General features: G+C 41.7%; 1 protein-coding gene and 1 pseudogene across 1 annotated transcript; one reads left to right on the top strand and one right to left on the bottom strand.

Annotated features, from left to right (window-relative positions):
- Nucleotides 1–2,148: 2,148 nt before the first annotated feature.
- Nucleotides 2,149–22,424, top strand: POLG2 (DNA polymerase gamma 2, accessory subunit). The gene is made up of 8 exons (XM_010380002.2): nt 2,149–2,814; nt 6,295–6,421; nt 6,544–6,649; nt 8,639–8,812; nt 14,059–14,199; nt 16,929–17,009; nt 19,483–19,583; nt 22,221–22,424. Exons 1-8 carry the CDS (start codon nt 2,253–2,255, stop codon nt 22,384–22,386), a joined length of 1,458 nt encoding a protein of 485 aa, XP_010378304.1. The 5' UTR covers nt 2,149–2,252; the 3' UTR covers nt 22,387–22,424.
- Nucleotides 7,317–7,867, bottom strand: LOC104675489 (annotated as a pseudogene).
- Nucleotides 22,425–22,776: the final 352 nt, after the last annotated feature.

Below are 22,776 nucleotides of genomic sequence, written 5' to 3'. Positions count from 1 at the left end.
AAGAGATTTATACTCATGCTCTTGGCTATACTGTGAATTACTGAAATGTTGAACAAACCTGTGAAAGACATACATTCGCCCTTTAAGATGGCCAGGAGCTAAACTTGAGTCTCCCTAACTGAATTTGCACAACGTTCTTAGTGCAGGTTACTTGTAGATTCTAGTCTTCACAGGCTCCCTGGGGCTGTTAACTGTAGTCACACTGGGAGTCATGAATGTCTGTCCAATAATTCAGGGAATTCTAGAGATCTTCAAACTGTAAGGTCTATTCATACTCAACACAAGGAAAAAACCTCATTAAAATTAATGACTGATCAGGAGGCAACATAACCAAAAGCACAGTGAATAAAAGTTTTCATGGTAGGTTCAACATGGGTTTATTGCTAGAAAGATCCAGGGGATAGCTTTAGGTTTAACTTTGGCTCACCAACCTAACTTTCTAATTATTTATTTCAGTAATAGCTAGAAGTGGGTCTGAATGTTTTCCCAGAGTCTGATAACATGGTTTTGCCAGAAGAGAAGTCTTCAGGAGACTTCATTTGAATTCTGATTATTAAACTGAGGCTTTAATCAATGTTAATGCCTTATGTCAAATGTAAAGTTAGAATTTGCTAGGGCTGGGATAGGGAGTGATACTTCTAGGACTCAGACATTGAAAACTCATTCAGCCTCTAGTAACCTGGATGGTTTTCAGTGGCGTGGTTAGTCAAATTCATGGTTTTAAACTTAGAAGAAGCTTTCGGGGGAGAGGGTAGGTTGGAGCATTTATTACATATTTTACTGTTTAATGTCTTAACCGTGGGCCTTTTAATTTGTACTTAATGAAATGATTGTGGGGCTGTGGAAAACATTTACCTATTTACCTTGGAAGTTAAAAGACAGTCCACTTTTTAGCATGTGTGTTGTGTCCAGCCTGTGGTTGTCTTTAACTAATAAATGTGATTTTTCTCCCCATTCTCTCTATTTATTTATTTGCGTATAGGCCTGTTACCTGGTGTGAATTCCTGAATGTGGAAAACACCTGGCAGTAGTAGTGCCCAGCTTTGCAGTTAATTACTATATTTGCTTTTCAGCAATACTGTTGCACTTTCTAGCCTTTTTTTTAAACACTTGTACACACTTGTAAAGAACTATTTCCTGAACCTGGTACAGCACTTTTATTAATAATAAAAAGTTCTAAGTTACATTAACTCAATTGCTAAGCTGTTACCCACTTTTAATCAGGTGGTAGTTTGGTAGTATCACAGTGAAATGCAGATTGTTCAACTGAGTGAAGCTGGTGTAGGAAATCATGGACTTTGGAATCAAACTTCCTCAGTCTGGGTATACTACTTTTCCACTTTCTGGGAGGTTCTTAAGGTGTCGACCTATTTAAATAGAAATTATAAAATGAGAAACCTGTGATGTGATTATGAGTCTCTTAAAACAGTCACAAGTCTCGTTTTGATGAACCCATAGAAGGGGCCCCTGGAAGAAATCGCACATACGTGGTTTTCTGTCTCACCAGGAGGGTAGACGTGTCGGGGCCCCTTGGTTTATTTCTAGTGCATTCCCAGGTGAGGCAGATGCTGCTGGCTGAGGACTGCCCTTTGGAAGCCACTGCAATATTTAAAGTGACTGTACCACTACTCTAGTCACAAAGTCCCATCGCACCCCCGGCAGCTTAAGCGTCAAGACAGCGGCTCTGGGGTTAGGTCTAGGCCACCTGGCGGCAGCATTTGCCTACAGTTAAGGCCTGGGCTTAACCACCGTAAAGGACTAAAACTCTTTAAATGGGAACCAAATGCCAAATCTGGTGTTATCCAAATCACCATCTATATACACCTCAGTCTGAAAGTGCTCGATTGAGGTGTATATAGAAGGTGATTTGGATAACACGAGTATTTTAATTTTCTGGGCTGCCAAACAGTGACAGAAAGAAGTGACTCAAGTGGCTACAGCACGGTTATAAATAGGTGGGAATAACCTTTATTGGTGCTTACGAGGAAAGAAAAAGATGGATGTGAGGGGAGGGGCGCGAGACGAACGGCAAGCTAGTAAAGAATCATCCGAGCCGGCGTCCGCCATGGTGTGCGGGGGACGGCAGCCGCCGGAACGCAGAGATGCGCTTCCGGGGTGGGGCCTGCCGGCCGCAAGCACGCTCACCTCCGTTGCGCCTGCGCCCTGGCCTCCCCGGATTCTGTTAACGGTGGTGGCGGCTTGTTGGGTTACGCTGAGTGATGGGAGCGTGTGCTCTTTAACTTCGGAGGGAGATGCGCTCTCATGTTGCCGTCAGGGCCTGCCATAAGGTCTGCAGGTGCCTGTTGTCTGGGTTTGGGGGTCGAGTAGATGCGGGGCAGCCGGAGCTGTTGACGGAAAGGAGTAGCCCCCAAGGAGGACACCTGAGGTCGCACGCGGAGCTCGAGGGGAACGGCGAGCACCCAGAAGCCCCCGGGTCTGGAGAGGGAAGCGAGGCGCTGTTAGAGATCTGTCAGAGAAGGCACTTCCTAAGTGGAAGCAAGCAGCAGCTTAACCGGGATTCTCTTCTGAGTGGGTGCCACCCCGGCTTTGGACCCTTGGGCGTAGAGTTGCGGAAGAACCTGGCCGCAGAATGGTGGACCTCGGTGGTGGTGTTCAGGGAGCAGGTATTTCCGGTGGACGCCCTCCACCATGAACCAGGCCCTTTGCTACCCGGGGACAGTGCCTTCAGGTTAGTTTCTGCAGAAACTCTACGCGAAATCTTGCAAGACAAAGAGCTGAGTAAGGAACAGCTAGTAGCATTTCTTGAGAACGTATTAAAAACTTCTGGGAAACTACGGGAGAACCTTCTTCACGGTATGCTTCACCATTTCATGCTTCAAAACAGGTGTCGGGTGGAAAGGCGCAGTCTTGCTGGATCTTGGGGATTGCAACTGGCCCTTTATTCCCATGCAAAGGAAGTTAGCTAGTTCTCATCTTTTTGAAGTAATCGAGTATATTAACAGTGCTCTACCCTGGAGAAAACTGGTCCTTGGAATCATTGCTGTTCCTTAAAAAATCTTTCCGAAGGACCTGGGAACGCTCTCAATTTCACGGGGCAACTTTTGAACACAGTGCTGTCATTTAGTGCAGTGTAGTCTAAGTGCATAAGGAACTACAAAGACATTTTGAACTTTTCTTAGATTTATTCCAAGTAGAAATGTTGAAATTATAATTCTGAAACTATTTCATGTGTATCACAGGATAAATCAAGGCCGGGCGCAGTGGCTCACGCCTGTAATCCCAGCATTTTGGAAGGCCGAGCCGGGTGGAACACCTGAGGTCAGGAGTTGGAGACCAGCCTGGCCAACATGGTGAAACCCCATCTCTACTAAAAAGACAAAAATCAGCCGGCCGTGATGGCGAACTAAATAAAAATAAAAATATTTTTATTTTTAGAAGATGCATGCTGCAGTATTGGGAGTGAACAAGCTACTTGGAAAGCTGAGGCAGGAGAATCGCTTGAACCCAGGAGGCAGAGGTTGCAGTGAGCCAAGATCACGCCACTGCACTCCAGCTTGGGTGACAAGAGCAAAACTCCGTCTCAGAAAAAAAAAAAATCAAATAGTTGGGTTAGTTGTTATTAGGAACCAAGATTTTCATTGTAAAAAAAAGAGATAATATGTAAAAGAAGGTACGTATAAACTAATGTGAAATATGAATTGGTAAATTAAAATTGAATATGAGTAAATTAAAATTGAATATGGGTCTCACTCTGTCACCCAGACTCGAGTGCAGTAGTGCAGTGGTGTGATCATGGCTCACTGCAGCCTCAACCTCTGAGGCTCAAGTGAACCTCCCACCTCAGCCTCCCAAGTAGCTGGGACTACAGGCACATGCCACTACACCCAGCTAATTTTTGTGTTTTTCGTAGAGATGAGGTTTTGCCATGTTGTCCAGGCTGGTCTTGAACTTCTGAGCTCAAGCAATCCGCCCGTCTTGGCCTCCCAAAGTGCTGGGATTACAAGTGTGAGCCACAGTGCCTAGCCTTACGGTTTTTAAAAATTTATTTCCTGGCCGGGCACAGTGGCTCAAGCCTGTAATCCCAGCATTTTGGGAGGCCGAGACGGGTGGATCACGAGGTCAGGAGATCAAGACCATCCTGGCTAACACAGTGAAACCCCGTCTCTACTATAAAAAAAAAAAAAAAAAAAAAAACTAGCCGGGCGAGGTGGCGGGCGCCTGTAGTCCCAGCTACTCGGGAGGCTGAGGCAGGAGAATGGCGTTAGCCTGGGAGGCGGAGCTTGCAGTGAGCTGAGATCTGGCCACTGCACTCCAGCCTGGGTGACAGAGCCAGACTCCGTCTCAAAAAAAAAAAAAAAAAAAAAATTTATTTCCTAACTTTCTTCATTGACTGTTCCTAGAAGCAATGACCCTCCATAGCAATGAGCACACCTAGTGCCCAGATCTTGGTTTCTAAGGTGAACCAGTACTGGGAGAAATGGCTGATTCCAGGTCTGGGGTTAGGGAAAGTACAAGGTGAGTTTGAAACACTTTATGGTGCTAAAAAGCAAAGAATTGCTTGAAGACTAATGGGTCATATCAAAAAGTCACAGATGCTGACTTGAGAAGGGTTGTCACTGGCTACGTCTAGGACAAATTGAACATTAAGATACATATTAATGGTAATGGATCATAACACATTGATTAAAATCTAAGAGTCGATAGTATTAATCAAAAACAAGTAATTGAGCCTAGAGGTCGGGAGTGGGGGGAAGAGGTAGAGAAAGCTTATGTTTTTACAGAAGCTATGGAATAAATGTAGAAGGAAAGATACATTAGAAAGTTCACCATTTCTTAATATTGCAATCCCTGATATAATTGAGTCAAGCAACAGTCATCAATAGATTCTAAAATATTGGGTGAAATACTGTTGGGGAGCAGGATATTATTGGGGAGTGGATATTTACTACCTTGACCAAGTAATCAAATTTGGTGTCATCAGTAGTGGAATAACTTGATAGCATGTTCCTCCTGTTACGATGCAGTAAGATATACACATCTACTATGTAGTATTTTGCTAAAAATGATTAGCCGAAATTAAATCATAAGGGAACAGTCAGACAAATTCTAAATGTGAGATAATCTGTGACTAACCTGGACTCAAAAGTTAGTATCATTAATAGCAAAATTAAGGGGGAAGGGAGTCAGGGGAAATGTTCTGGATTCAAAGAGATGAAAGAAACCTACTCAGAATGCAGTACATGAATCTTAATTGGAAAGAAAGAGAACAGTAAAAGATATTTGGGGTGAAAATTGGAACAAATAAAATATCCGCCATATGTTAGATTATATTGTGGTATTATGGTTCCCTTTTTATGGTGTTATAATGGTATATAGGAAATATTTTTATTTTTAGAAGATGCATGCTGCAGTATTTGGGAGTGAACAAGAAAAAAATGTGGCAAAATGTTGATAATTGATGAATCTAGGTAAAGGGTATACAAGTGTTCACTGTATATGGATGTTTATTATTTTTTCAACTTTCTTGTAGATTTGAAAATCTTCGCTGGGCACGGTGGCTCATGCCTGTAATCCCAGCACTTTGGGAGGCTGAGGCAGGCAGATCGCGAGGTCAGGAGATCGAGACCATCCTGGCTAACACAGTGAAACCCCGTCTCTACTAAAAATACAAAAAAAAATTAGCTGGGCATGGTGGCAGGCACCTGTAGTCCCAGCTACTAGGGAGGCTGAGGCAGGAGAATGGCATGAACCCGGAAGGTGGAGGTTGCAATGAGCCGAGACCACGCCACTGCACTCCAGCCTGGGTGACAGAGCGCTACTCCATCTCAGAAAAAAAAGAAAAGAAAACTTCAAACTAAAAAGTCGGGGTGAAACTACCTAGAATTAAGTGGTGATCGATAAGGTCTGTCTTTTTTTTTAAAAAAAACAAAAAAAAGGACAGGGTCTCACTCTGTTACCCAGGCTGGAGCACAGTGCCACCATCCCAGCTCACTGCAACCTCGGCCTCCCAGGCTAAAGTGATCCACCTACCAGCTTTCTGAGTAGCTGGAACTACAAGGCACACACCATCATGCCTGCCTTATTTTTGTATATTTTTAGAGATGAGGTTTTGCTGTGTTGCCCAGTCTGGTCTCAGAACTCCTGAGCTCAAGCAATCTGCCCACCTCGACCTCCCAGAGTGCTGGGATTATAGGCATGAGCCACCGAGCCTGGCCAAGATCTGTCTGATACTTGTACTGCTGTGTTAACATTATTACTACTATTGATGTGTCTCTTGACAAAAGTGATTTGGGTTTGTGGACTAGATGTATACAATGATTTATGTTTTGACAGGTGCCTTGGAACACTATGTTAATTGCCTGGATCTGGTAAACAAGAGGCTACCTTATGGCCTTGCTCAGATTGGAGTGTGTTTTCATCCTGTTTTTGACACTAAGCAGATACCAAATGGTGTTAAAAGGTATAAAAAGTGGCAAATAACTTGGCCTTGTGTTTAAATAGTCAAAAACCAGTCATTTCCACTTGGGATAGATTATATAATTTTCAGATAAGCTAACTTCGTGATATTTTTTATATCTAAAGAATTGGTGAGAAGACTGAAGCTTCATTAGTGTGGTTTACTCCTGCGAGAACTTCAAACCAATGGCTTGATTTCTGGTTACGTCATCGACTCCAGTGGTGGAGAAAGGTACTGCAACAATTAACTTTAATAGTTAATAAACTGTCTTAATGTGTCAGTGGTAATTCTTCTGACATATATGAAATTTTATTTGATGTATGTAGCTATTAATATGTTATACAAATAAAAAACCTCTTTGTAATGGTTTTCATTGTTCCAGATTACAAAGTTACTTTGGTGAAAACATTTGTTGGACTCAGATGTGTTTGTTGATTAGCCTTTCTGTATAAGGTAAAATTCAAAGCCCTCACCTAGCCTTTCTGGCTGATGTAGCGTTTGACCCTTGACCATTGTCACAGCTTCAGCTTTTCCTACCTACCTCCATGAACTTTCCATATTAGTCAAAATGGCTCTGTAATTGATAATCAGGTTTTAGTACTCACTGAAGAAAAGAGTTGAAGTAAGCATTTTTGTCTCGCCATGTGTTATGTTACCATTTCCCGACTCAAACATCCCCAAATACCCATTTAAACTGTATGGAATAATCACGAGTCATCAAGAACTTCACAGAAGGGTAAGAATGAGGACTATGTGATACTTTCTTCTTTTTCCCAGTTTAGTTCATGGTTAACATCCCCTCTTCCTCATTGGCCATAAAAAGGCTGGATAACATCAACACTTTTTTCTCTGTAGTTCTTTCCTACTAAAAAACAATACTTTAAGCAATATACTCAGTATTTTCACTTTTATTTTTGTTGTCTGTTTTTGTTACTGTTTTTTTTCCCACAAGTACCAGTCATCTTATATTTGGAGGTTAATTCCCATTAGGATATGAAAGGATTCAGCAACAATTGAGATTGTGTTCCTTATGGAGGGGCTCTGGCCAAGAAGGTTGTTGGGGGAGTACAGAGTGTGTCTTCTTCAGGGTACTTGCGTAGCCGCTCGTGCTTGAGCTCATTGTAGGAAAGGCAGTAGATGAAGAGCACATAGGCTGCCAGCACTGTGGTAAACCCTGAGATGTTCCCCTTCTTCATGTTGATGTACTTGTTGTAGTACCAGTAGTAACCTCTTCGAAACAGTCCAGCAGTGCCACTAGGGTTGAAGTCCCACATCAAGATCCACCTTAGCAGCTCCCCTAGTTTGACCTCTAGAAGTGTCTCATCCTTCACTGGTACAACTGACGCCATCTTGGTTTTTTTAGAGACATAATCTCACTCTTTGGCCCAGGCTGGAGTGCAGTTGCACAATCACAGCTCACTGCAACTTCTTTTATTATTTGTAGAGATGAAGTCTTGCTCTGTTGCCCAGGCTGGTCTCGAAGTCCTAAGCTCAAGCGATCCCCCTGCCTCGGCCTCCCAAAGAGCTGGGATAACAGGTGTGAGCCACTGCGCCCAGCCAGTATTTTCACTTTTTTTTTTTTTTTTTGAGACGGAGTCTTGCTCTGTCGCCCAGGCTGGAGTGCGGTGGCCGGATCTCAGCTCACTGCAAGCTCCGCCTCCCGGGTTTACGCCATTCTCCTGCCTCAGCCTCCCAAGCAGCTGGGACTACAGGCGCCCGCCACCTCGCCCGGCTAGTTTTTTGTATTTTTAGTAGAGACGGGATTTCACCGTGTTAGCCAGGATAGTCTCGATCTCCTGACCTCGTGATCCGCCCGTCTCGGCCTCCCAAAGTGCTGGGATTACATGCGTGAGCCACCGCGCCCTGCCCTATTTTCACTTTTTAAAAATTAATTTTCAGCAACCTGTGGTCCTAGCTACTCTGAATCCTGAAGCAGGAGGATTGCTTGAGGCCAGCAGTAGGAGGCAGCAGTGAGCTATGACTGCACCTGTGAATAGCCACTGCACTGTCTAACCTGGGCAACAGAATGAGACACATCTCAAAAAAAAAAAAAATTAAATTAGAATATATTTTAAAATTTGTATTCGGGACTTGACTAGTTTCACACATTTGCTGAATTAAAAAGTATCAGACAATTTAAATTCTTACAGATAATTGTGGGAGTAGAGTTAAATTAGCATGTATTTATATGTTAAGACAAACCTAAATTTTCTTTTCCAGTTTGCCATGAGTCCATCTAACTTCAGCAGCAGTGACTGTCAGGATGAAGAAGGCAGGAAAGGAAACAAACTTTACTACAGTTTTCCCTGGGGAAAGGAGCCAATAGAAACCCTGTGGAACCTAGGAGATCAAGAACTTTTACACATGTATCCTGGCAATGTATCTAAATTACATGTATGTTTTACCTCGAGCTCCTATGTATTTTTTACCCAGATTCTTATAATCATTTCTGAACCATTTGAGAATAAGGTGCAAACATGGTGTTCCATGACCCCTTAATACTTCATTATGTATTTTTCAGATGCAGACACTCACATAACTACAATCCAACCATCAAAATCAGGAAATTAACAGTAATCCAGTATTGCCACCGAGCCCTACAAATTGAACTGATTTTCTCAATAATGGCCTTTGTAGGTCCAAGATCTTATCTTTCATGTAGTTGTCATATGCCTTTACTCTCCTTCAAATGAATAATTCCTCTTGTCCTGCGTGACCTTGACATTTTTGAAGAGTACAGTCTAGTTAGTCTGTAAAATATGCCTTGACTGGGATCTGTCTGCTGTTTCCACGTGATTTATGTATTTTCATCGGTAGTACTACAGAAGTGGTGCTACTCTCTTCTCAGTGTGTCATGAGGAGTGTTAACTGGTGATGTTAACTTTTATCATTTAGTTAAGATTGTGTCTACCAGATTTCTCCAATGTAAAGTTAATAAATATTTTGTACTTATGAATTAACTAATGGCCAGGCGTGGTGGCTCATGCCTGTAATCCCAGCACTTTGGGAGGCTGAAGTGGGAGGATCACAAGGTCAAGAGATTGAGACCATCCTGGCCAACATGGTGAAACCCTGTCTCTACTGAAAATACAAAAATTAGCTGGGTGTGGTGGCGTGCCCTTATAGTCCCAGCTACTTGAGAGGCTGAGATAGGAGAATCGCCTGAACCCGGGAGGTGGAGGTTGTAGTGAGCCAAGATCGTGCCACTGTACTCCAGCCTGGCGACAGAGTGAGACTCCGTTTAAAAAAAAAAAAAAGGCCGGGCGTGGTGGCTCAAGCCTGTAAGCCCAGCACTTTGGGAGGCCGAGACGGGCGGATCACGAGGTCAGGAGATCGAGACCATCCTGGCTAACATAGTGAAACCCTGTCTCTACTAAAAAATACGAAAAACTAGCCAGGCGAAGTGGCGGGCGCCTGTAGTCCCAGCTACTCGGGAGGCTGAGGCAGGAGAATGGCATAAACCCAGGAGGCGGAGCTTGCAGTGAGCTGAGATCCGGCCACTGCACTCCAGCCTGGGCAACAGAGCAAGACTCTGTCTCAAAAAAAAAAAAAAATTTAGTAATTAATAAGTGTTGTGGGCAGATACTTTAAGATGATGCAGATAATTTCTTTGTCACCAAATTTTGCATTACTGGTTGCAGCATCCATTGATAATTCTTGCCCAGATCAGTTATTACTGTGAGGTTTGCCAAATGGTTAATTTTTTTTTTCTTTAAAGGGTTTTTTTGAGACGATTTCACTCTATCGCTCAGGTTGAAACACAGTGGTGTGGTGATAGCTCACTGCAACCTCAAACTCTTGAGCTCAAGCAGTCCTGCCTCAGCCTCCCAAGTAGCTAGGACTACAAGCATATATCACCGCACCTGACTAATTGTTTAGTATTTGTAGAGACGGGGTCTAGCTTTGTTTCCTGGGCTGGTCTCAAAACTCCTGGGATGAAGCAATCCTCCTGCCTCAGCCTCCCAAAATGCTTGGATTATAGGAATGAGTCACCATGTTTGGCCATGTCACCAAATTTTACCTTACTAATTGCAGCATCCCTTGATGATTCTTGCTCAAATCAGTTAGTACTATGAGATTTGCCAATGGTATTTTTTTCCCCTTTCCTTTTTTTTTTTTTGTTTTTGTTTTTTTAAACCAAATTCCATCATTCCTTCTAGATTTACTGGTCAGCAATATACTGTAGAGTAGAGCTTTTCCTTCTCCCCCATTTTTTTTTATATTGGTATGGATTCACAGATTACTTTCTCAAAAGGTTACAGTGTGTTACTGTCATTGTTTATTTTGATGGTCAAATTGTCCTAGATTTGGCCAGTGTCCTTTTGACATATCGCCATCATTGTCTTGACAAGCACTTCCTTACCTTTTGTAGCAATATATTGTTCCAGGATCATCAGTGAGCCAAGACTGTGCTATTGCACTCCAGCCTGTGCAACAGGATGAGACCATGTCTCAACAAAAAAAAGAAAAAATGCATAGCAAAAACATAGGAGTTTATATATAATGAGTAGAAAGTAGATTAATTTTTATTTTTTTATTTTTTGAGACGGCGTCTCACTCTGTCGCCCAGGCCAGAGTGCAGTGTTGCAGTTCCCAGGTTCAAGTGGTTCTTCTGCCTCAGCCTCCTGAGTAGCTGGGACTACAGGCACGCGCCACCACGCCTGTTTAATTTTTGTATGTTTAGTAGAGACAGGGTTTCACCATATTGACCAGGCTGGAATTTTTAAATATGAATAACTAATGAAAAACTAGAAGGCTTAACTGGTGAACATTTTCCTTTAACTCCACCACCATCACACTTCATTTTGGGGTATTCAGCTCTCAAATGAAACTTATTGGTTAATTATCATAGTTAAAGAACAGCTCAACCTTGTGACTAGGGATTTAAAGATGATTTTTGTATTGTGGCTATTAGTCTCTTATTTTGTTCTTTTTTCTTTCTTTCTTTTGTATGAAGAATGGGGTTTCACTATTTTGCCCAGTCTGGTCTTGAACTCCTGGGCTCAAGCTGTCCTCCTGCCTCTGCCTTTCTAAGTGCTAAGATTACATGTGTAGCCACCAAGCCCAGATTATTTTGTTCTTTTATTGGTATCATTTTCACTAATGAAGAGTTTTCCTATTACAGAAATTTTTTTCTTCCATGACATTGTTCCTTTTCTGTTTCCAGAGTTCACAAAATTATTCATCATTAGTTGACCATGTTATAAAATATTAAGTAGAATTTCTGTCATTTAGTATGCTTTCTTGAAATGTTTCTCAGGCCATTTCTTTCTAAAAATTATTTAATAGAGACGGGGTCTCGCTGTGTTGCTCAGGCTGGTCTTGAACTCCTGGGCTCAAGCGATCCTCCTGCCTTAGCCTCCCAAAGTGCTGGGATTATAGGCATGAACCACTGCACCCAGCCTCTTAGGCCATTTTGTATATGTTTTTAGTTGATTTTATAGTTAATGTCCAAATATATTTTTTAGAGAACAGTGAAGCAGACCGATAAAGGCTGAAGAACAGTTAGGATAGAAAATAATTTGTTCTGGATGGTGTGAGAAATCAGATATTGTTAGAAGAGTTGCCACCAGATATCCTGATATTGTTGGATATCCAATTTTCAAAAAATTAGAAAACATTAAAAACAGTTTTTTGTTTGTTTTAAATAGGGATGGGATCTTGCCATGTTGCCCAGGCTGGTCTCAAACTCCTGGGCTCAAGTGATCCTCCTGCCCTGGCCTCCCAAAGTGCTAGGATTATAGGAGTGAGTCACTGTGCCTGGCCTAAAGCATTCTTCATACTTAAAGATTCAGATTTAGATTTTGTTTGATTCAAATCGCACCACAGAATCTTTCAATACTTGAGTTTGTCCTTTTTTTTTTTTTTTTTTTTTTTGAGATGGAGTCTCACTCTGTCACCCAGGCTGGAGTATAGTGGCACAATATCTGCTCACTGCAACCTCTACCTCCTGGGTTCAAGTGATTCTCATGCCTCAGCCTGCCGAGTAGCTGGGACTACAAGCATGCACCACCATGCCCAGCTAATTTTTGTCTTTTTAGTAGAGATGGGGTTTCACCATGTTGACCAGGCTGGTCTTGAACTCCTGAACTCAAGTGATTCGTCCACCGTGGCCTCCCAAAGTTCTGGGATTACAGACATGAGCCACTGCTCCCAGCCCAGTTTATCCTATTAACTATCAGTTCTGTAACCGTGTGAAATACAACTGGTAGAATAGAGTCCCAGGTATCAGAAAGTTTATTGCCTTTGAGGGCAAATTCTTGTGAATCTTTAAAGTATCATATGCAATTCAAATAGGTTTAAAATGTCATATATATATGTATTAATGAAGACTGGTTGATCATGAATAATTAACAGAAGCTGAGGATTTAAATTTGTGGGCTTTTCTCTTCTTTTTTTTTTTTTTTTTTTTTTGTTCTGTGACTCTAGCCAAAGGTGGTTATTTTTTTTTTAAATTACATGAATATCCAGGTGAACAATGATTTACAAAAAAAGAAAGATGAAAGTGCAACTGTTTTTATCCAAAACTTAAAAAATTTCTAGGATTGAAATTTTTAAGAAATTTGAAATGATTCCTCTTCAATTTAGAGGAGAAGTAAGTCTGTTTATCAATACTTAATTCATACATGTACTATGATGTAGTTTATTTTCATAATTATGGCTTTAATGCAAAAAGTAAGTTTTTAAAAGATTTTTTTTATGAAAATAACTTTACGTTTCAGAAAATTACACTCCAAATCCCTTTCCCTAAAGCACACCATTTTTTTCCCTGAGGCCTCTTCTGAACTTTATCAATAATCAGTGAACAATTTTTACTTAAAGTGTTACCTTTCTAGGCCAGGCGCAGTGGTTCACGCCTGTAATTCCAGCACTTTGGGAGGCTGAGGTGGGTGGATCACCTGAGCTGAGGAGTTTGAGAACAACCTGGCCAACATGGTGAAACCCCGTCTCTACTAAAAATAGAAAAACATTAGCCGGACATGGTGGTTCACGTCTGTAGTCCTAGCTACTCAGGAGACTGAGGCAAGAGAATCACTTGAACCCGGGTGGCAGAGGGTGGCAGTGAGGTGAGATCACACCATTGCACTCCAGCCTGGGTGACAGAGCGAGACTCCGTCTGTATTTAAAAAAAAAAAAAAAAGTGTTACCTTTCTGAATACTAACTCTTAGCTCGGAAGCATTAAAAAAATAGTCTGTAGGGCTGTTGAAAAAATTGATGCCTAGGTCCCACTTCAGTTGAGTTCGTTCAGAATCTCTGATAGAGCCCAACCAATCACCATAGTTTTAAAATTCACATTTGGGCCTCGCTGATGAAACACTGGACTCACTGAGAGCAGAGAATGCATCTTTATCGTCTTCTTGGGCCCGGTGCCTACCACAGGCCTGGTACAGAGTGGGTGCCTTGTAAAATGAAACTTTACTTTTGTATTCTGATTGTGTACGTCTAAAATATGTACTCGGGAGGCTGAGGCAGGAGAATCACTTGAACCTGGGAGGCGGACGTTGCAGTGAGCTAAGATCACACCACTGCACTCCAGCCTGGCCAGGCAACAAAGTGAGACTCTGTTTCAGGGAAAAAAAAAAAAAAAAAAAAAGAACTGTGAAATTATTCTTTATTTTTCTTCTGTTTTTCTGTGAAGGGCCGAGATGGACGAAAAAATGTGGTTCCTTGTGTTCTGTCTGTAAACGGGGATCTAGACCGAGGCATGCTGGCATACCTCTATGATGCTCTCCAGCTGACGGAGAACTCCTTTACAAGAAAGAAGAATCTTCATAGAAAGGTGCTGTTGATGTTTTAGAGGTAGACTTGGGAAACTAAAAATATGGAGTTTTTTTTTTTTTCTTAGTGTGCTTGGTTTCTAACATAAACCATGAATAATAAATTTAGTGCATGTAGTCTAAGTATTTTTCAGTTTTTTTAGAATCTGGCCACAGGAATAAGAATCAGGTTCTCACAGAATAGAACAAGGCATCCCTAATAAGTAATCCCAAAGGCATTTCTGTTTAACTGTGAACAGACAGCTATTTCTATGACTCCTAGCCCCTGAACCTTTCCATTGGTGGCTTCCATTTGTATCAGAAGCTGAAGCATTGGTACATAGGAGGAAGAAGGACCCGGATCAGGGTGACCAGTGCTGTTGACCTCTCTGCCCCCAGGTATCTGGCTTCTGGTCTCGTGCCACATGGCTGGTCGCTGGATCAGAGGAGCTAGATGTGGGCCTGGAAAGGCTGATTTTAGTGCATGAACATGCACTTGGAGCATTTTTATGGATCAAAGAAAATTGAGAGGAGAAGTTGAAGTTACAGGAGAGAAAATAAATGACTAATGGGGCAAGATGAAGGAAACAGGAGGGGTCAGGATGGGATCAAGAGCCCAAGTAGAGGAATGTATCTTGAAAAGGAGTTATTTGAAACAGCAGGGAAGAAAAAAAGGATAGTGAGATAATAAAAAGGCTACTGGGCTTTTTGGCCTTTGAAGGACATTTTACTGATACCCTCTATTTTCTCAGGGATTTAGGAGGCACTATTAGTTTAAACGTGGAAGAGTGGGGGTTTAAATGGCACGAGTGGGGAATAGTCATATACCCTTGGAAGATAAAACGAAGCTGCCCCAAATCAAAAGTTTTAACAAGTGATGTTGAGTTGAGTGTTCAGCTGGGATTGGGAACCATGAGTGTGTAGGAAACCACTCTGCTTAGTTAAGTGATTTATTATATAGTGTTCATTTAGTCTGCTATAGCCATGGAGAAGTCTGTTTAGAGAAATTGTTCTGGGGGATGGGGTTTATAAATGGTATGTAGCTAATAAAGAAAGGAATCCTTTATTTTTCTTATACTCCACTTCCAAACCATCAGCAAATCCTGTTTGACTCTAACTTCAAAACATATCCTGAGTCTGACCACTTCCTAGCCTGTCCCCTGCTACTACCCTGCTATAAGCCGCTGCCATCCCTCCTCCCCCGATAGAGTGGATCTGTTCAAAGGTGCATGTTGTGTTGCTCCTCTGCTCAGAGCCCTCCGGGAAAGCTTCTCATCTCAGGAAAAACTGAAGCCCTCTTTTTGATCTGCTATTCTCCACCTCACTCAGTCTGCTCCAACAGCACTGACCATGCTATTTCTAGAACATGCCGGAGATGCTGCCAGCTCAGAGCCCTGTCATTTGTATTCCCCATTGCCTAGAGTGCTCTTTCTCCATCATCCATGTCTTGTCCCCCTACCTCCTTTCAAGTGTCCACTCAAGTGTCACCATAGGAAAAGGACCTTCTCTGACCACCTTAAAGTTGCTGAAAACCTCCCCCAGCCTCTTGCCAGCATGTTCCATCTTCTTCCTTTTTTAGCACCTACCACCTTCACATATATTATTTACTTATTTGTATTGTCTGTTTCTCCCTGCCACGAGACAGAGATTTTTGCCCCTAGCACCTGGAACTGTTCCTGGTATCAGAGGCATTAAAATGTTTGTTGGATGAATTAATGAGTGAGAAGAACAGGCTGGGCTGAATGGCTCACACCTGTAATCCCAGCACTTTGGGAAGCCAAAGTGGGTGGATCATTCAGGTCAGGAGTTGGAGACCAGTCTGTCTGGGCAACATGGCAAAACTTTGTCTCTACAAAAAAAATACTAAAAATTAGCTGGGCATGGTGGCGTGCACCTGTAGTCCCTGCTACTTAGGAGGCTGAAGTGGGAGGATGGCTTGAGCCCAGAGATGGGGGTTGCAGTGAGGCAGTGAGTGGAGCATTCTAGCCTGGGCAACAGAGCCAGACCCTGTCTCAAAAAAAAAAAAAATTAATTTTTTAATTCAAAAAAATATATATAAAAAGAGAGGAGCAGTAAGTTTTGACAAGAGAGAGAAAGTTGAAATGCTAAACCACGTGGCCCTGGCTGGTGGGGTCCAAAGTGATGCTTGGAAGAAGCATTTTGACTGAGGGAGTTGTCAGAAAATGGGAGGGTCTCAAGTTAATTTCTTTGGTTTTTGTTTGTTTGTTTGTTTGTTTTGAGACAGGATCTCACTGTGTCCCCCAGACTGGAATGCAGTGGCATGATCTTGGGCTTACTGCAGCCTTGACCTCCCAGGTCAAGCATTCTTCCCACCTTAGCCACTTGAGTTGCTGGGACTACTGGTGTGTGCCACACCCAGCTAATTTTTTTTTTGTTTTTTTGGTAGAGAAAAGTTTTCACCGTGTTGCCCAGGCTGGTCTCGAACTCCTGAGCTCAAGGAATCCACCTGCCTCAGCCTCCCAAAGTGCTGGCATTACAGGCATGCACCACCATGCCTGGCCAATTTAATTTCTTCCTGGCAAACATCTGAGTGGAGAAATCTGGAGGGCAGCTGAATATGTTATTACGTGGTGTTTTTATGACCTCAGCTAACTTCTATTTTCACACAGAAAATTGTAACTGTTAAGAAACTGTGTTTGTTAATACTTGTGTTATATTTAAACTTTTGTTATAAACAAACTATGCTTTTTCCCCTTTCCTATCTTCTCCTTCCCCCATTTAATTGCCTTAGGTCCTTAAACTTCACCCTTGTTTAGCCCCTATTAAGGTTGCTTTGGATGTAGGAAGAGGCCCCACATTGGAACTAAGGCAGGTGAGTTAAATGAGTTTAAATGTCATGATTTTAATTACAAGTTGAGTATTGTCCAAAACACTTTGGACCAGGACTGTTTTGGATCTCAGATTTTTTTGGTATATTTGCATCTCTAATCCAAAAATCCAAAATCTTAAATGTTCTGATGAGCATTTCCTTTGAACTCAAGGTTTCAGGTTTGGAGCATTTTGGATTTTGGGTTTTCTGATTAGGGATGCTCAACCTAACCATTACTCTAAACTTGATAGCTTGCCATTTAAAATTTTATTTTGATTCATTTGCTTTTTAAAATGTTTTAGGCCGAGTGCAGTGGCTTACACCTGTAATCCCAGCACTTGGGGAGGCCAAAGCGGGCAGATCACGAGGTCAGGAGATCAAGACCATCCTGGCCAACATGGTGAAACCCCGTCTACTAAAAATACAAAAATTAGCTGGGTGTAGTGGCGCGCACCTGTAATCCCAGCTACTCGGGAGGCTCACTTGAGGCAGGAGAATCACTTGAACCCGGGAGGCAGAGGATGCAGTGAGCTGAGATCACACCACTGCACTCCAGCCTGGGCGACAGACTCCGTCTCAAAAAAAAAAAAAAAAAGTTTTAATTTGCCTGGCCAACATGGCAAAACCTGGTCTCTACTAAAAATACAAAAATTAGCTGGGCATAGTGGTGTGTGCCTGTAATTCCAGCTATTCAGGAGGCTGAGGCACAAGAATCACTTGAACCCGGGAGGTGGAGGTTGCAGTGAGCCAAGATCGCACCACTGCACGCCAGCCTGGGTGACGGAGCAAGACCCTGTTTCAGGGAAAAAAACAAAAAACCTTTAATTAAATAATAACTGTGGGTAAGTACTGTGATTATATATAATTTTGAAGTGTGTTAAAGAAGCTGAATATAATTCAGTGGGTTTGCTGTTCATGTCCATTCATAGTTTCATTTTTTTAGTGTGTGAGTAGACATAGTAATTAAAATATTTGTACAGATGTTAGTGAATTATTTCTTTCCTCTTTGAACTTTTTTTTTTTTTGAGACGGAGTCTCGCTCTGTCACCCAGGCTGGAGTGCAGTGACACGATCTCGGCTCACTGCAACCTCTGCCTCCCAGGTTCAAGCAATTCTCCTGCCGCAACCTCCCTAGTAGATAGGATTACAGGTGACCACACCTGGCTAATTTTTTTTAGCATTTTTAGTAGAGACAGGGTTTCATCATGTTGGCCAGGCTGGTCTCTAACTCCTGACTTCAAGTGATCCACCCACCTCGGCCTCCCAACGTGCTGGGATTACAGGCATGAGCCACCGTGCCTAGCCTTTCCCCTTTGAACTTAACACTTTTGATAACTGACTATATTCAAATATTCTAGATATATAATTTTATTTTGATTTTTCTAATTTGTTCTGATGATTAAATACTCTTAAGAAAAGCCGTGGGGGATGGCTTTCATTTTGTTCCAGAGACTCCTTCAGCAGTCATCATTTCTGTCTGGGTAATTGAGACCCAGTCCAGACCTGAACGTGGACACTAAAAAGATTTAAAGGCTTTGAGAGTCCCCCTGCTTTCTGACCCTGGCTTCTGTGGAGAGGTCTGGGAAGATGGGAGATAGTGAACTCAAAGAAGAAGATATGGCTTATGTCCCACATTTTCTCCCAGGGTATGGCAGCCTCCCTAATATACTTACAACTAGGAAACTCCTAGGGTGCTGTAGCTCAGTCACCATTTAGTAATGTCTGGAGAGATTTGTGGTTGTCCTAAGAGTGGGAGGGTGCTGCGGGCCTCTCCTGGAGGCCAGGAATGCTGCTAAACACCCTGGGTCAGCAGTGCCAAGGTAAGGAACCCTGCTCTGGACTGTTGGTGCTAGACTGTTAAGGGGGTTTTAAATTATGCTTTGTTTTGCTTCCCTATTGCTTGTTAAGAAAACAGTAAAGTTTACTATGTCATGTATTCATCATTACTTCTGTATTTCCAGTCAAGCTTTTGTCTCCAGCATTCCAGTGAAATTGGTTGATCAGTCTTGAAACATTTTCCATGGTTGGCTTCTGGAGTACTACTCTCGTTTTCCTCATCCTTTTTCTTTCCTGGCTCTTCTTCCTCTTCCTGACTTGGTGTTATAACCTAGGGCTCAGGTCTCACCTCTCAGATGAGGGCTCTGAGTTCATACAGCCCTTTGGATCTCCTGGTTTTTTTTCTGACAGAATCTGTTTTGATTTTGTGTTTTGAATGATGATAATAAAAATTCTTATTTGGTATACAAATTTCTCAGAAGATTGGCATTTAGTACTCAGCTTTGCAATGCTTACTTCATTTTCAGAAGTATACAATTTATAAAGTATATGATATGGAAGTTATAAACATTAACATCACATAAAGCAACATACCCATTTTAGAGATTGAAGAGGGTGATCTGTGGCTTCACAAAAATAGGATAATCACTCTAACTACCATTATTTCTTTCATATTTGAAGTTTTTCTATTTCTTTCTAGGTTTGTCAAGGGCTATTTAATGAGTTACTAGAAAATGGAATTTCTGTGTGGCCTGGTTATTTGGAAACTATGCAGTCCTCATTGGAACAACTTTATTCAAAGTAAGAATTGTATTATCATTAAAGACTGTATTTCTTCAACAGTTTTTGAGTATGTTTCTTTAGGAATTACAGAAACAAATCTCTTCTAAATTTATATATAACATATAATTTTAAATTATTCCTCACTTCCCCTTTTACAGAACTATGTATACCTAGTTCATTTTACAGCAGGGAACAGGATTCAGCAAAGTGTGTTTGAGCACTTACTATGTGCAGTTCCAAGACTTAATGGCATGAAGTTTGTATACCTCAGCTTATCCACTTATGGATGAAAGTATGTATGTAGACAGCATGTGTTGAATCAAGACTGAAGGAATATGAGTGGAATGCCTGTCTTTGCTGGCATTGTGGTCCATTCTGAGACTGAGTGGAAAGGAATTCTATTCTGGAGGGATAGTCTATTCTAGTCTTCTAAGGGATTGGCACCTCTGTTCACCCAATTGCTCAAGACAGAGAAACTGGCTGTCATCCGTAACTCTTCCCTCTTCCTTATACTCTACATCCAGTCCATCACCAAATGCTGTAAGCTTGCCTCCTAAATGTATCTCAAATCCATCTCTGTCTTCACTGCCACTACCCAAGCTACAGTCAACAATATCTCTTGCCTGGATTATTGAAATCATCTCCTGCTGGGCGCGGTGGCTCAAGCCTGTAATCCCAGCACTTTGGGAGGCCGAGACAGGCGGATCACGAGGTCAGGAGATCGAGACCATCCTGGCTAACCCCGTGAAACCCCGTCTCTACTAAAAAATACCAAAAACTAGCCGGGCGAGGTGGCGGGCGCCTGTAGTCCCAGCTACTCGGGAGGCTGAGGCAGGAGAATGGCGTGAACCCGGGAGGCGGAGCTTGCAGTGAGCTGAGATCCGGCCACTGCACTCTAGCCTGGGTGACAGAGCCAGACTCCGTCTCAAAAAAAAAAAAAAAAAAAAAAAAAAAAGAAATCATCTCCTAATTGAGCTCTCTGTGTCTAGTCTCACCCCATGCTATTTCATTAATTGTTATTTTTAAATAAAGTAATCCATTCTTGTTATTTTTTTAAAACTTTTTGCGTTGAATGCGTATCTTTTGGGTGAAAAGTTGTGAAGCATTGTGTTTTGATCTTCAGTTCTCTGAAAATTTGTTAAAATATACCTTCCAGGCCAGGCGTAGTGGCTCACACCTGTAATCCCAGCACTTTGGGAGGTCGAGGTGGCGGATCACCTGAGGTCAGGAGTTCAAGACCAACCTGGCCAACATAGCGAAACTCCGTCTCTACTAAAATTACAAAAATTTACCCAACGATGGTGGCTTGTGCCTGTAGTCCTAGCTACTTGGGAGGCTGAGGCAGGAGAATCACTTGAACCCAGGAGGCAGAGGTTGCAGTGAGCTGAGATCGAGCCACTGCACTCCATCCTGTGCAACAGAGCAAGACTCCTTCTCAAAAAAAAAAAAAAATACACCTTTCAGATGATGTCCAAAGAAAAGTAGTTTTCTATTATTAGAGCATCTAATGGTTTTATTAAGTATAAAATGAAGGGGCAGCACTTGAACTTTCTTGTCCTCTCAGGTTCTAAAATCTTATCCTTTGAGCCATGTGGACATTATCAAGTTGCAATTGTTCTTTATATGGTAAAGGTTTTATTGTCCCAGGATATTTTTATGAAAATATTATTAAGCACCTACTATATTTTATGCACTTTGATATAGTAGTGAACAAGATAGAAAAATTTACTATTCTTTTTTTTTTAGACAGAGTCTCACACTGTCGCCCGGGCTGGAGTGCAATGGTGTGATCTCGGCTTACTGCAACCTCTGCCTCCCGGGTTCAAGCAATTCTCCTGCCTCAGCCTCCCTAGTAGCTGAGATTACAGGCACCCCATGCCCAGATAATTTTTTATAGTTTTAATAGAGATGGAGTTTCATTATGTTGGCCAGGCTGGTCTCGAACTCCTGACCTCGTGATCTGCCCACCTCGGCCTCCCAAAGTGCTGAGATTACAGGCATGAGCCACGACGCCTGGCCATACTATTCTTGTTAAGCTTATGTTCTAGGAGGACAAAATAGACAATAAACAAATAAACAGAGATATAAAAAGTTTCTGATGGAGTCCTACAAAAGAAATAAACAGTAATGAGATAGTGTGACTTGGTAAGCATACAGAAGGTCAGCTGTGCGTCTGTCTGTTTGGTTATTGCTGAACTAGAAGCTATAAGCTAGCATACTCAGTAATAAATGAAACATGATTTTGGTATAATTTGTTATACCAAATTGCATCTTTATTATAATATTGTTTATTGTAAGAGACTTCCGTCTAAAATAATTGTTCTCGGATTGCATCCAAGAACCAAAAGGCGGAGATTATGAGGTTCATCTGTGATATCACCCCAAATGATGTGTTGAGGTTCCAGTGTTTATTCTCAGATTTGATTTTATTTTATGACTTTTCAGCTCTAGCAATAAGTTAGAAACTGTCTGAAATTTTTACTTTAAATACAATTCAGAACTTTACAAATGTTGGATTTTTTTGATCCACCCTCAAGCCCTGACTGAGTTTGTGACTCTTGAGAGTGCATGGACACTGGCATGACAGCTGGCAACGTGGAGGAATTGATCATTTACATTTGTGCTCATGTGTCTGTTTAACTACTTTGTTCTTAGGTATGATGAAATGAGTATCCTCTTCACAGTTTTGATAACTGAAACTACTTTGGAGAATGGATTAATACATCTGAGAAGCAGAGACACGACAATGAAGGAAATGATGCATATATCCAAATTAAAAGACTTTTTGATTAAGTATATATCATCAGCTAAGAATGTATAGATTTTTATATTTGTATAATAAATATTCTTCTTTCCTAATTTGGTTGTCTTATGTTCACTCAGATTTATTTCTAGCCCCTTTGCACTTATGAAGTGGACATTTGTGATGCTTACTATCATTCAGTGTTTATATTTTTGATGCCTTTCATTGAATCAGGAATATGTTCAGCTACAAGAAACAAAAATCTATACTGGATTAAGCAAATTGGGGTTTGTTTTTCTCATATACAAGAACTCTACAGGGTAGACTGTCCAAAGTAAGTATTACTGTTTCTATAGTTAGGGACCCAGGCACTTTCTTTCTGTTCTACCGTCTTTCATACGCTGGTGTTTATCTTTATAATTGTTGCTTCAGGATCATAGGTGGCTGTGTATTTCCAGCCTAATGATC

The sequence above is a fragment of the Rhinopithecus roxellana genome, chromosome 19 (assembly GCF_007565055.1).
Source record: "Rhinopithecus roxellana isolate Shanxi Qingling chromosome 19, ASM756505v1, whole genome shotgun sequence".
Taxonomy (NCBI): Eukaryota; Metazoa; Chordata; class Mammalia; order Primates; family Cercopithecidae; genus Rhinopithecus; species Rhinopithecus roxellana.
This window is presented reverse-complemented; position numbering and strand designations above follow the sequence as displayed.